Source organism: Camellia sinensis, chromosome 11, assembly GCF_055761805.1.
Source record: "Camellia sinensis isolate YWXY chromosome 11, ASM5576180v1, whole genome shotgun sequence".
NCBI lineage: Eukaryota > Viridiplantae > Streptophyta > Magnoliopsida > Ericales > Theaceae > Camellia > Camellia sinensis.
Genome location: NC_138971.1, coordinates 133,014,765 through 133,026,468, shown reverse-complemented (window position 1 = coordinate 133,026,468; position 11,704 = coordinate 133,014,765). Strand labels below are relative to the sequence as shown.

Here is an 11,704-nt window from a genome sequence, read left to right as displayed (position 1 = left end):
TGAATTTGAACCTGTGAATCTATATTTGAATCTGTGAATCTTTGAATCTGTAATTTTTTGATGAATTTGAATCTGTGAATCTTTGAATCTGAATTCTGGATCTGTAATTTTTTTTCTATGAATCTGTTTGATGAATTGACTGAGTTGGCATGGAGGAAGGGAGGGAAAGAAGGAGGGAGGGAAACCGTTGGTTTTGGCTGAGTTGGCATGAATGGCAACTGCCAAAGCTTGTGTCAAATTTGACACAAGCTTTGACATTTCTCAAATTTGGTAGCTGCTATGTTTTGCCATTGGAGCATCAAAATTCAACACAACTGCTATATTATAGCAATGGTAGCTCCAATGGCAAACCATTGGAGATGCTCTAAGGAGTGTTTTGGAAAGTTTGTAAAAGGCGGACTTTTTGGCTTTTTGGAGACTTTTTTGGCAAAAAACTAGCTTCTTTGGCGAAAAGCTAGCTTCTTTCGGCAAAAAGCTAGCTTCTTTTGGATAAAAAAGCTAAAAAGTCAAAAAGCTGACTTTTTTAGCTTGTTGCCAAATTGAGCCTAAATGTCTTACATAGGCGTAGGACCTATACTTTTGTAGACGTCACATCTATGAGACATTTAATCATTTATTTGATAAAAAATTTGAGACATTTAATATTTTTTGAAAAATTATTTGATAGTCTTCAAACATTTTACACCATTCAAATTTATGATTACTTATCCTATTGTCTCTTTTAAAGAGACAAAAATATTCCAACTATTTAATTCAATGAAAATTAAATTCAAACACCACTTGTTCTTGCCGAAGGAGAACTAAATATTTTTTTTCCCCCAATAATTACTCAAATCAGAAAGGTTTTAGCAGATCCCAAGTGAATCCTATACAACTCTATGGGTTCCATAGATGTAGGCACAATAATATATTTGAGGAATATAGCTCCTACATCTCTAAGCAGATGGAGATATCAGTATGAATTGACACTACTGGAGTGGACATCCATTATTTGACTAGCAAATTATTAGATCAGTTGTGTTTGAAACACAAAGTTTAGTCTGGTAAAAAAAATTAATTATAAATATTTTAAAACTATTCTAATATCATTCTCACTACAATAAAATTATTGCAACATTTAAATTTATAAAACTCTCAAATAATAAGAAACTACTCATGATGAAAGAAAATTCTTTCTAAGATTTATTTATGTAGTAAACTAGGAGTTGACCTATAGTATAAGTTAAAAATATTTTCAGAATCATAGGCTAAACAATAAACTTCTAAAAGTTGGGGGCAATCACATAAATAGTAACTGATCACATTGAGTAGTAACCAAGTGTAAACTAAGGATAACAATTCATAAACTAGGGATTAAGCGAAATACAGAGTGTAGGGTACCCAAAAATAACCTGAAATGCCTTGAATACAGCTTGCTTAAACAGTGTAGAGGCAGTTCTGGCTTTTCTGGGTCATTCCATGCCAGGAGGACAAAAAGGAGGATGATGTATCTAGTTTTGATCTAAAACCTAAGTTCTTGTTGTTCAGAATGTCAGACAAATGACCAGTTGATGAACATGAAGCAGATGCAGTGAGCAGTTTCATCGTCACTTAACACCTTCCAAGCTACTGCTCTCTCGTAGGACACTGGCCTTCCCATGCTTGACAAGCAGACACCACCTTGAAGACAAGCGAATCCCTGCCGGGAAAACATTGGGAGATTAAGACAAAAGCAATAGATAAATTCAATATTTTGAAAAAGAGAAACAATATAGTTGTATTTGGATTTATGGATTTGAAATGAAACAATTTGAACATTAATCATTCAAGGAGAAACAACACAAAGGGACCCTTTTCCTTCCCATTCAACAATCCCTCTTCAAATTCTTAATCCAAACACAGCCTAAGATACTTCTAGACAAGGTTTCTTTGGTAGAGTTCCATATCATATCTAAGCTGTCTCCAAAAGTAATTTTCTCATGTCAAAACTTTAATTGCACGTCCTGTCTCCTACTCAAAACTTCAACTAAACAAAATTTGTAACTATGTTCCAGTGTAATATGTACATCATCACAAATGCCATGGTTTCTGATTAGTCCAAGAACAGCACTTAGTTGTGTCACACAAGAACTGGAAACATATAGTTGTAAGTTATGCATTGAACAGTGTGTAAAAGAAAAAAAGACAAAGATGAGAACTGTTGGCTGTTTTTGGTTTCCAAGGAGATTGAGGAAAGAAAGCAACAAATGTTATATTTCATAAAATTTCTAAACATTTTCCCAACAACCAAATTAAGCTCTGTGCAGTAACTTATATACTTTGTTATAGATTTTGAAGGACTGAACCTGTTGCATAATCTGTGGGAGCTCAGAGGAGAGGGCCTTTCTTCCATGGTCATCAAGAATCTTCTCCAATGTAATGTCTTGAAGTGCTACCAGTGTTGTCTCAAGCATATCAAGTCCTGCCTGATTTGCAAATGTAAAAACTGGCAATGCCTGCACAAATCATGTATAAGGTTATAATGGCCCATTCTTAAGCATACTGCAAGCCATTTGTATATATGTATAGAAATACAATATATTCATATACAAGGAAGAATCCAAGAACTATAGACATGCATCTAAGGATGCCATGTCCATGTCTGACAAGTGTCGACTTTTGAAACCCAAAATCCTGACTTCAAATTTTCTTGTGAAACCATGCAGTTTCATCAAATAGATATTAGAACTTTCTATTCCACTTCATCTCCAACACGTAAATGTAAACGATGAATTAATTGTTGTTATTTTCATTTAGTAAACATAAGTTTATTTGTCATTTAAACAATTAATCTTGTTAACTATTGTCATATTATACATACATACATATAAATGGATATTAATTTATCACCATTTTTTTTTTTGGCAAGTAGTTTATCACCATGTTAGTTTCTTGATTGTCTAAAAATTATTGTGTTGGCGTGTTACCGTGCCCATTTCCAACATTCATTGTAGTGCTTCTCAAGAAAGAATTGTAGGCAACATTTTACACATAGATCTGTAATATGCAAACAATAGCAAAATACTTGAAAGAAATGTATACAAAACTAAGTTCAAAAGAAAAGGACGGGGAAAAAAGGAACAAAAATCATATTTATCACATGGAACATCGAATCAATTTTGATTATTAAAATTGAACATTATATTCATAATATTCAAAAGAAGATATTTGAGTAACTGACAAAAAAAAAAAAACAAAAGCAAAAGCAAAAGCAAAAAATGACCTCTGAGATTCTTATTTTTTCTTTTGATAAAATTTAAAAGGTTGAAGGAGCTTACTATTATATGTAGAAATCCTTCACAACGTAAACGGAATATATAACATTGAAATAGTAAGTTAATTTGTTGCATATTATAGCTCTGTTGCCATTTACTAATAGAATTGAAAAAACAAGATTAATCAACTCAAATCCGTAGCAAAGTTTTTGTTTTTTTTCTACATTATTCGCATCTTTAATATTCACATGTTTCAGCAAGTAAAAGAAACATTTTCATTTTTTGCACAGATAATTAAATGTTAAGTTTAGGGATTATTTCTAAAAGAAACATAGTGAAACCATAAAGGAAGAACATTCATATTTTACACCTATAAAGACAGACAACAGAAATTTGTTCTCAAAATGAGAAACTAAACAATCGGAAGAATACCTTCAAAGAGCAACACATCACAGCATCTGAGTGATGCCAAATTGACTTGAGGATCGATTCACTTCCATCATTATCAGGTTTAAGTAGCTCCACGCCTAAAAAGCACCTGTCCAAGAAGACAACAAACAGACCTTAACTGTAAGAAAATCCTGTAACGGATGACCCTAATTGTCATGCATGCTCTTTGGCCTCACTATCAAACATCCAAAGTGTGTCCAAAACTTAAAATGTTAAATGATATGTTGGTAACAAGCCTAGTTCACTCACAAAGAATAAGCTTAGAAAGTCGAACTAGAATTCTCATCACAATAAAATGGCTTCAACGCATGATTTTATAAAGGAATGAATATCAGTTTCGGTGTGGTAAATTTGGCTATTCGTGCCAGCATGAAGAACATCAATTACATTTCTCACATAGCAATTACAGTGATAAATTATTCAAAACACACACCTGTAACTGTGACAGATCCAACGAGCAAGTGTTTGTGCTTCTGGAGTGCCTGGCAGTGACCGTAAACCAGCATGAGAACCAAGATGAGAAGGAGAGAGTGCCAATGCCACCCTCTGAACAGATGCTATGATACTGCGCACATACTGACGAGCCATAGCTGCTATATTTTCCTGAAGGTGGATCTCGAATGCAAATTGAAACGCTATTGTCATAACAGATTTTCCATTCCCGCCATGACCAGAATGATCACCAGAACCTCTATTTCCAGTTGGTCCAACCTCAAGGGAAGATGCAAGATCAAGGGTACGATTTGGACTAGAGGCATCCTGCATCATGTTGAAGATGAGTAAGGAACAAACTCAACACAGGCAAGAGCATAGAAGAAAACATATTTAGGTTATACCAGACAAGATAAACACTTACTGTTCCAGAATCAAGAGGAATTATGCGGAAACCAGATGGTAGAAGAGGTGCATCATCAGAGAAAGAGGCATCAATTGGAGCAAAGATCAGTTCTGCACAGGTACCAATGGCATTCTCGTCCACTCCACCACAAAGCTGGGGGATCAAATTAACCAGGACAAGTAACTATGAATGTTGTATATAATTTTTAAGTGCCCAATAATCAACAAAAGGTTACAGCTACTTCAAAATATTTAAACTAATGCATGAACATAATTGTGTAAACATACAATATTTTCCAGAAAGGACTGCATCCTGTCTAATGGACCTAAAGGATGCTAGCTAGCACCAATTAGTCCACATGTACAATTGCGTTTGAAAAATAAAATAAAATATATTCCAACAATTAGACTGATGTTGGACATTCACTAACATGTAGCTGCTAGATCTGAGACCACACACACACACAAAAAAGAAAAAGAAAAAGAAAAAGAAAAAGAAAAAGAGAGAGAGAGAGAGAGAAGAAGAAGAAGAAGAAGAAGTTGGTCAATGAATAAATTAGTTTCGGGCAACGAATTATTTATCCAAAAAAAGTTGGGAATTGAATGGTTTTGATACCCTACCACAAATAGATTTAATTATTTGGGGACTAGTGTCTTAGTAAAAGATTGAAACACAAGCACCTTGACAAAAATGAGTATCGACTAAAAATCTTATACCAGAATCACAAATGAAACTCTTATAAAGAATGGGGATGGAAACTTTTTTTATGAATGTGTGAGATGCCTATAACAACATAATAACGGCCATTCTCTGAGAGGTGTGCAATTGGTATTTCTTGGCATCAAGACATCAAAATAGAGGAAACTACTTACTTGCAGGAGAAATATGTCTCCAGGCATAATCATGTCGTCTCGATAGAGTCCAAAATTTTCGAGCTTGATGACTTCCATGAACTGTTTTGAAGAAGTAACGCTAAATAAACATACAACAGTACTATAGAACAGCTCAATAGGAATAACATTTTTAACAGCCATAAATTGTAACCAAATTACTTGCCTCTTCATGCTCAATTGTGTGAGACAATGGAAGAATAACCTGACCACCAAAAGATCCAGCTTGAGGCCCTGCCAAACTACAAGGACCAGCTTTAACAGAAGCAGCTGAATAAGCATCAATACCACTATCTGCCCATTCTGATCGGTGTTCCCGCAAGAATCTAAGAAGTATTGCAGGAGGCACATTCTGCCAAAATAGGAAGAAACAACAAGAGAGAATTATGAGAATTGAGAAACACAACAGAAAGAATATGAATGGTCAGATAAGGAAAGGAAAGGAAAGAAATCCTAGAACTAGGAGAATAACATTCCAGTTCCAAAAAGAATTCTAACATTAAGGCTGTGTTTGGATTGTGGATTTGGAAAGGAAAAGGAAAAGGAAAAAGGTAAGGTGAAATGTAGATATATTTCATTCACATTCCACCTACCTTTTGCCTTTTCCTTTCCAAATCCGTACCCATTTCCATGATCCAAACACGGCCTAAAGGAGAAACTGGAACCAAATATTAGCTATAGCAGTGAAGGGAAACAGATTGGACTAATTGCTAGAGCCTTATCATCTTTTAAATAATAAGTCATCATATCATCTCTTATAGAGTCAACACAAGCTTTAACCTCAGACATTAAGCAAGAATTTAGGCTTAAGAATTGTTTCAAGTTTATTCTCTAATCCCAAAAACAAGAAGCGAGATTGAGCACTTCCACGATTCAGCTTTCATTCATAATTTCAACCTCACTGCCATGTTGGGCAGATTCCTATTGGATACTAGAGGGACTTGGGACCATGGGCCTGAAAGAAAAATTTTCTAGTTGCAACATTTCTCCAGACTTCAAATGCTAAACCAAGCATTATTTGTACACCATTAGTCCGCAAAATTTTTGACTGGAAGTGTTGATATATTGCCTCAAGGTTATGACCTTACAACGAAACTATTTCTACATTTCGGATTCACACAATTTGGAAGGGATTGAAAAGGAACGACAAAAATATTTCATAACTAAACCTTACTTGTAAAAGCATGGATGCTTTGGCACATAACACCGCATTGCTCATAGATGGAAATCCATTAGCATACAAAGGATTTGCACCCATCACTTTGCCAGGAGATGAGTTCACAAGAAGGGTGACATCATCAATGCCATCATTTTCAATTATAGACCATCCTTCATCTGTGAACCCATTAACGGCTTCATTAAAACCCCTGCACAACAAAATATGTAAGATTCACATGTAACGAAGGTTAGCCAACCACTGCATGGAACAATCACAAGAATTAAATAAACTTACCTGCTCAATCTCTGGCTAAGTGCACGCAGAGCTGCAGGTCTTCTCCCCCAACCAGTGACAGTTGGCTGAGAAACCTCTTGTGAAATCTGCCTCAATTGGCGTAAAGCCTGAATGAAAATGATAATGTCATACTAGATATATCATAGTTTTTAAAATGTGTTGTTCCAAGTTTAAAGGAAACTCATTAACTAAATATATCATTCACTGCAGGAGTTAATTCAGCTTATAAAAGTCAGGTATTTTCATGTGCAATTTATTAAAATTCTGAGACTTTAAACTATTATGAGGATTAAACAGAAAAGAAGTATTTTTACCGCCATTGTTGTCCTTTGAGCAAGCAAGGTTGATGACTCATACAGTGGACGCAATACTTCAGGTACACTCCATGGCTGGTTGAGATACTCATTAAGTTAGAATTGTTATTTCACCAAGCACAAAAAGGGTGAACTTAGATATATGTAGTTGGGTAACTTAGATATATGTAGTTGGGTAACATACCTCTAAATCCATATGATCAACAATGTGGATGATCGATCCACCCCCTTCACAGGGTCTTATCAGATACCCACTTGGCAGCATCCCTGCTCTCACAAAATGCTGCACTGGTGGCATACTGGGACCATTTTGAGTGTTGTTCAGTGATCTTTCACAGACCTAATAGCATGGAGCAGAATCAGGACAATTCCATTGAAAATATTAAGAAAAACAGAACAAGGAAAAGGCTTATAATTTCTATATTCTTGCAACATGAGGAGTCAGAAGACACATACCACAAGGCTTCCATCCTCCAAGACAGATGTATAGCGCAGTAACCAGAAATCACGAGCTGGAGCCAAAGTAGTTGGCGCATAGAGCTAAATTAAGTATACAAAATAAAGGTTTGTTAAACAAGTCAACAATTGATCCTAGACCAGATATGATAGCACCAAGTGATGAACACCAACCTGCATGTAAAGTAGTTCAATGGTTCCGCTGTTTCCAGTAGACAACACATTAAGAACGTCCACAGCTCGACAATCATGATACCATGAAGGCCGATCCTTGAGGATTTCAACCACCTGGTGGAATGTCAACAATTAAAATTTTTCCAAAATTCCATCAGGTGAAATGTCCCATTGCCAAGTGTGGGACAGAGACTTACTCTTGTAGGTTCTAGACCAACAAGGCCGCATGCACGAGCTGCCACTCCAGTGCAACCATGAGAAATAGCAATGATTCCAATGGAATCCGGACCAGGCTGTGCAGATCAAAAAGAGATCATAAGAACAAGGACTAAAAAACTCATAGTTGATCCGAAATTTTGAAGTATAAGTACAACAATATAGAACAAAGAGAAGATACTTTGAAAAAAAAAAAAAGGAGAGAGAGAGAGAGATGTTAGGGACACTAACACCCTTACTAACAATCTTACTAACACATTTACAAACTTTGTATGGGTCCCGCACCATATGATGGTGGGTCCCACCAAGGCTTTGTGAGTGTGTTAGTAAGAGTGTTAGTATCCCTAACATTGCTGTAAAAACGTAGGTTGTATCCTCAAGATAGATAAGCCTGAGATGTTGTATAGCCAAGGATCATGCAGTTTTGATGATGCTCATAAATAAAGAGAAAACATCCTATTTGTTTTGTCTTTTTATGAAAAATGGAATTTTGGAGGATTTGGTCAAAGCCCCCTCATAATAAAATTTTAATGCATTAAGGACAAGTACGAAAAGTTTTTCTTGAAAAGTTGAACACACACTACTATTATCAAAATATTAAACTTTAAAATAATATAACTTTTGATGTAGTTATTAATTTTTAATAAAATTAGCATTTTTAGAACCTTCTCATCAAGATCTATCAAATAATATCCATATTGACTATGAAATTTTTAAAATAAAAATAAAAATAAATTATTACTATCAAAATTGATGTAAACAGTAACATGTTACTTTGTCGCACAGTAACATGTTACTCTGTTTAACAGTAACATGTTATTCCAATTCAAAGTAACATGTTATTCTAGCAATATTGTCCAAGAAAAAAAAAAAAGATATTTTATTTTGTCCTCACTCAATTATATGTTTCCTACTTAGGAGGTTTATAAAACAAAATAAATTGAGCTGTCTTTTTCATTAAACAAGGGTCCAATGAAGGGTTTTTGGCTAAATTCCCTATAAATTTTGCAGTGAACCTAATATTTGATTTCAAAAATAAGGGACAAAAGAGAAGAAGTAAAATAATGCAAACAAAACTTTAATATTTCCAAAGAAAACATTGAAAAATAATTACAGAGAATAAAGAAAGAAGTATAAGGTAAAGCAAAAGGAATTTATTATATCAAAGGTGGGAATGTGGGATAGTGATTGAGATGATGTGGTTTGGATGTTGCGTAGTAGGTTAGCAAGGTTCCTTTTTTTGTCTATTGGTTTACACCAATAATTTAATAAAGTGGAATGGAGAGAGGATTAAGGCATTAAAAAATTGACATTAAAGAAAGCATTTACCTTCATCCCAGGCATTTGGACCCACTCCACAGCGGTTCCAGTGGCCTTTGATAGAAACTCTGTTAAAGTCTCCTCAGCAATAGACAAAAGTCTAGAAAACAAACAAGCACAATTCCTTAAGGCATATGAAAAATATTTGTGTAAAGAACAAGAACAACAATGGAACCAACAAGAACAAGAAGCACTCTCCACTGACCCTGCGGGACTTGCATCCCTTGGTGGATGCTGCGGAGTCAAGTGCTGTTGACCACTTGTCACCACCGATTCACAACTCGTGTCTGTGGTGGCAAGGTTTGCCTGAAACACAGGAAAAAGATCCGTAACCCATAGTTCAGAAAACGCGAAAACAAAGAAACCCAAATTGTCATAAGCATTTAATTGGTTCACAAACTTAATAACTCTTCATTTTGTTCAAAGAGAACTAAAATGTTCTAACTTATGCAAAAGAAAGCAATTCAGAAAAACCAAACAATTGTCATAGTGAGATTTCCTTACAAATTTTTATTTTCTTGAGCCCCAATGGGGGTGAGAACTTCAAATACAAAAATTCATTTCTTTTCTTTTCCAATATTTTCTCAGCCACCAAACAATCAATAAGAAAAAGAGAGCGGGTTTTTACGTTCTGAGTTTGTTGGCGGAAATAGCTGTTCTCATACACCAACTGAGATACTTGCTTCTGCAACCTATCATTTTCCTCCATCAAAAGCTTATTCATTGCAGTTAACTTCCTATTCACTGTTTGGAGACGTGATGCCTCCTTTCGCTGCTTCTCTCTACATCTGTGTATAGGAATTATACATGAACACCATAGCAATACAAATTAATTAATGATCAAACATCAAAAGACACCCTAAAAGGTGAAAAAATTTCAATCAGAAATTAGATTTGAATTCCATAAACTACCTTCGGTTCTGAAACCAGACTTTGATCTGCTTTGGATCAATGTTGGAGAGAATTGGGCATTCGCGAATCAGCTGTTGCCGACGAAGTGAACTCGGTTTAGGGCATTCGTGGTAAACTCTTTCGAGGGCTTCAACCTGCTCCGGCGTGTACCTCACATATTTTCCATTGTCCATTCCCATTTTACTCTCTTTGTAGGCCGAAGTCACCCCCATCATCACTTCAAAAATTTGAAACAACAAAAAATCCTCAATTTGCACAAACCAAACATAAACCCTTAAATTTTTTTTTTAATCTTTTTGCCAATTAAACACCAATCTAATCCTAAATCAGCAGAGTATCAAAATCCTAAATCTGCAAATTCTGAACTCTCCAAATCAAACAAGCATATTGGAAAAACTAATCTATAGTTCCTAAAATCAAACCAAGCAATCCTTTACCTCTGCTAATATTCAAGAACTCAAACACCCAAAAGTTGATACCATTCAAAGATTATTATGACCACACAAACAACTATACATACATATATTTATATATACAGGTGTATCTGATATTTTGTGAAGCTTATGCTTGAAGGTTTGCAACTTTTCAAAGGCTAAGTAACAAGAAATGTAAAGCAGAGAGAGGGAGAGTCATTACCTGATTTTTGAACCGAAAGGTTACCCACTTTTCTTTTTTTGTCGCGCCTACCACGTAGCATTAAGAGGGAAATCGAGATCTTCCATTAACGAATCGTCGAGGAAGCTATAAAGATGTTGAATTTTCTAGTTTTGTATCAACAACAGGCTTGGAAATTCTGTGATTGATAGGAAATATACAGACATCAAATATAGAAGACATAGAGATATAAAACACATTCAAAATTGTTACTAGTATAAATTATCTGATAAAAGGTGGCTTATATAGATTCATATATGCATTAATGCTTATAGATTGTGTGTGTATATATAAAAGTGTGTAATAGAAGACAGTGAGAGAGAGAGACCCCAAAGAGGAGACAGAAGGAGACCATTTTGGGGCATCATTTCATTTGCTGTTTCTCTTTTGCTGTTTTTTGCTACGACTACTATCGCTTCTGCTGCTGCTTTGTTCTCTCTCACTACTGTCACACACTACCAATATCAACTTTTCTCTCTCTCTCTCTCTCTCTCATAGGAGAAATATAAAAGTGAATTTTCTCACTCTGCGCGTGTTTCAAGTAAGCGTGGGACTCGGGTTACCGGATCCTCATCATTTTTTATTACTCAAACACTAATATAAATTTCAAAAATAAATTACATTTTTAATTTTTTATTTATATTTATAAAAATTTAAAATACTCAAATAAAAATTTATTTGGTAAAATTTTTGATTTATAAATCAGTAGTTTCAGTTTATAAATTTGGCCAAAAAATAAAAACACATAAAACGTGTTTCCGTTTTGAGTTTTAATTTTTTTTTTTTTTACCACC

The 11,704-nt window shown here is 34.8% G+C and overlaps 1 protein-coding gene across 2 annotated transcripts; it reads right to left on the bottom strand.

Moving 5' to 3' along the window:
* Window positions 1-1,269: 1,269 nt before the first annotated feature.
* Window positions 1,270-11,482, bottom strand: LOC114260614 (homeobox-leucine zipper protein ATHB-8). Of its 2 annotated transcripts, none has more exons than XM_028200757.2 (20): window positions 11,239-11,482; window positions 10,893-11,049; window positions 10,257-10,473; window positions 9,973-10,132; window positions 9,550-9,650; window positions 9,354-9,444; window positions 8,006-8,101; window positions 7,809-7,922; window positions 7,635-7,718; window positions 7,363-7,518; window positions 7,179-7,253; window positions 6,865-6,971; window positions 6,586-6,778; window positions 5,578-5,763; window positions 5,394-5,474; window positions 4,540-4,674; window positions 4,117-4,442; window positions 3,666-3,771; window positions 2,325-2,474; window positions 1,270-1,678 (listed from the first exon to the last, which is right to left on the bottom strand). In XM_028200757.2, the coding sequence occupies exons 2-20, from the start codon at window positions 10,951-10,953 to the stop codon at window positions 1,532-1,534; spliced, it is 2,586 nt and encodes an 861-aa protein (XP_028056558.2). In that variant the 5' UTR covers window positions 10,954-11,049; window positions 11,239-11,482; the 3' UTR covers window positions 1,270-1,531. The 2 variants fall into 2 exon arrangements, with proteins under 2 accessions (XP_028056558.2, XP_028056559.2); XM_028200758.2 differs by having other exon boundaries at window positions 11,263-11,438.
* Between the last annotated feature and the right edge of the window lie 222 nt (window positions 11,483-11,704).

Bases quoted from the DNA above. Each gene is read 5' to 3' on its own strand.
- LOC114260614 (XM_028200757.2), bottom strand. From the start codon at position 10,953: ATGCTACGTGGTAGGCGCGACAAAAAAAGAAAAGTGGGTAACCTTTCG. The intron at 7,254-7,362 runs GTATGTTACCCA...TATCTCAACCAG, and splicing joins TTGATCATATGGATTTAGAG to CCATGGAGTGTACCTGAAGT. The intron at 1,679-2,324 runs GTTCAGTCCTTC...TTTTCCCGGCAG, and splicing joins TCCCACAGATTATGCAACAG to GGATTCGCTTGTCTTCAAGG.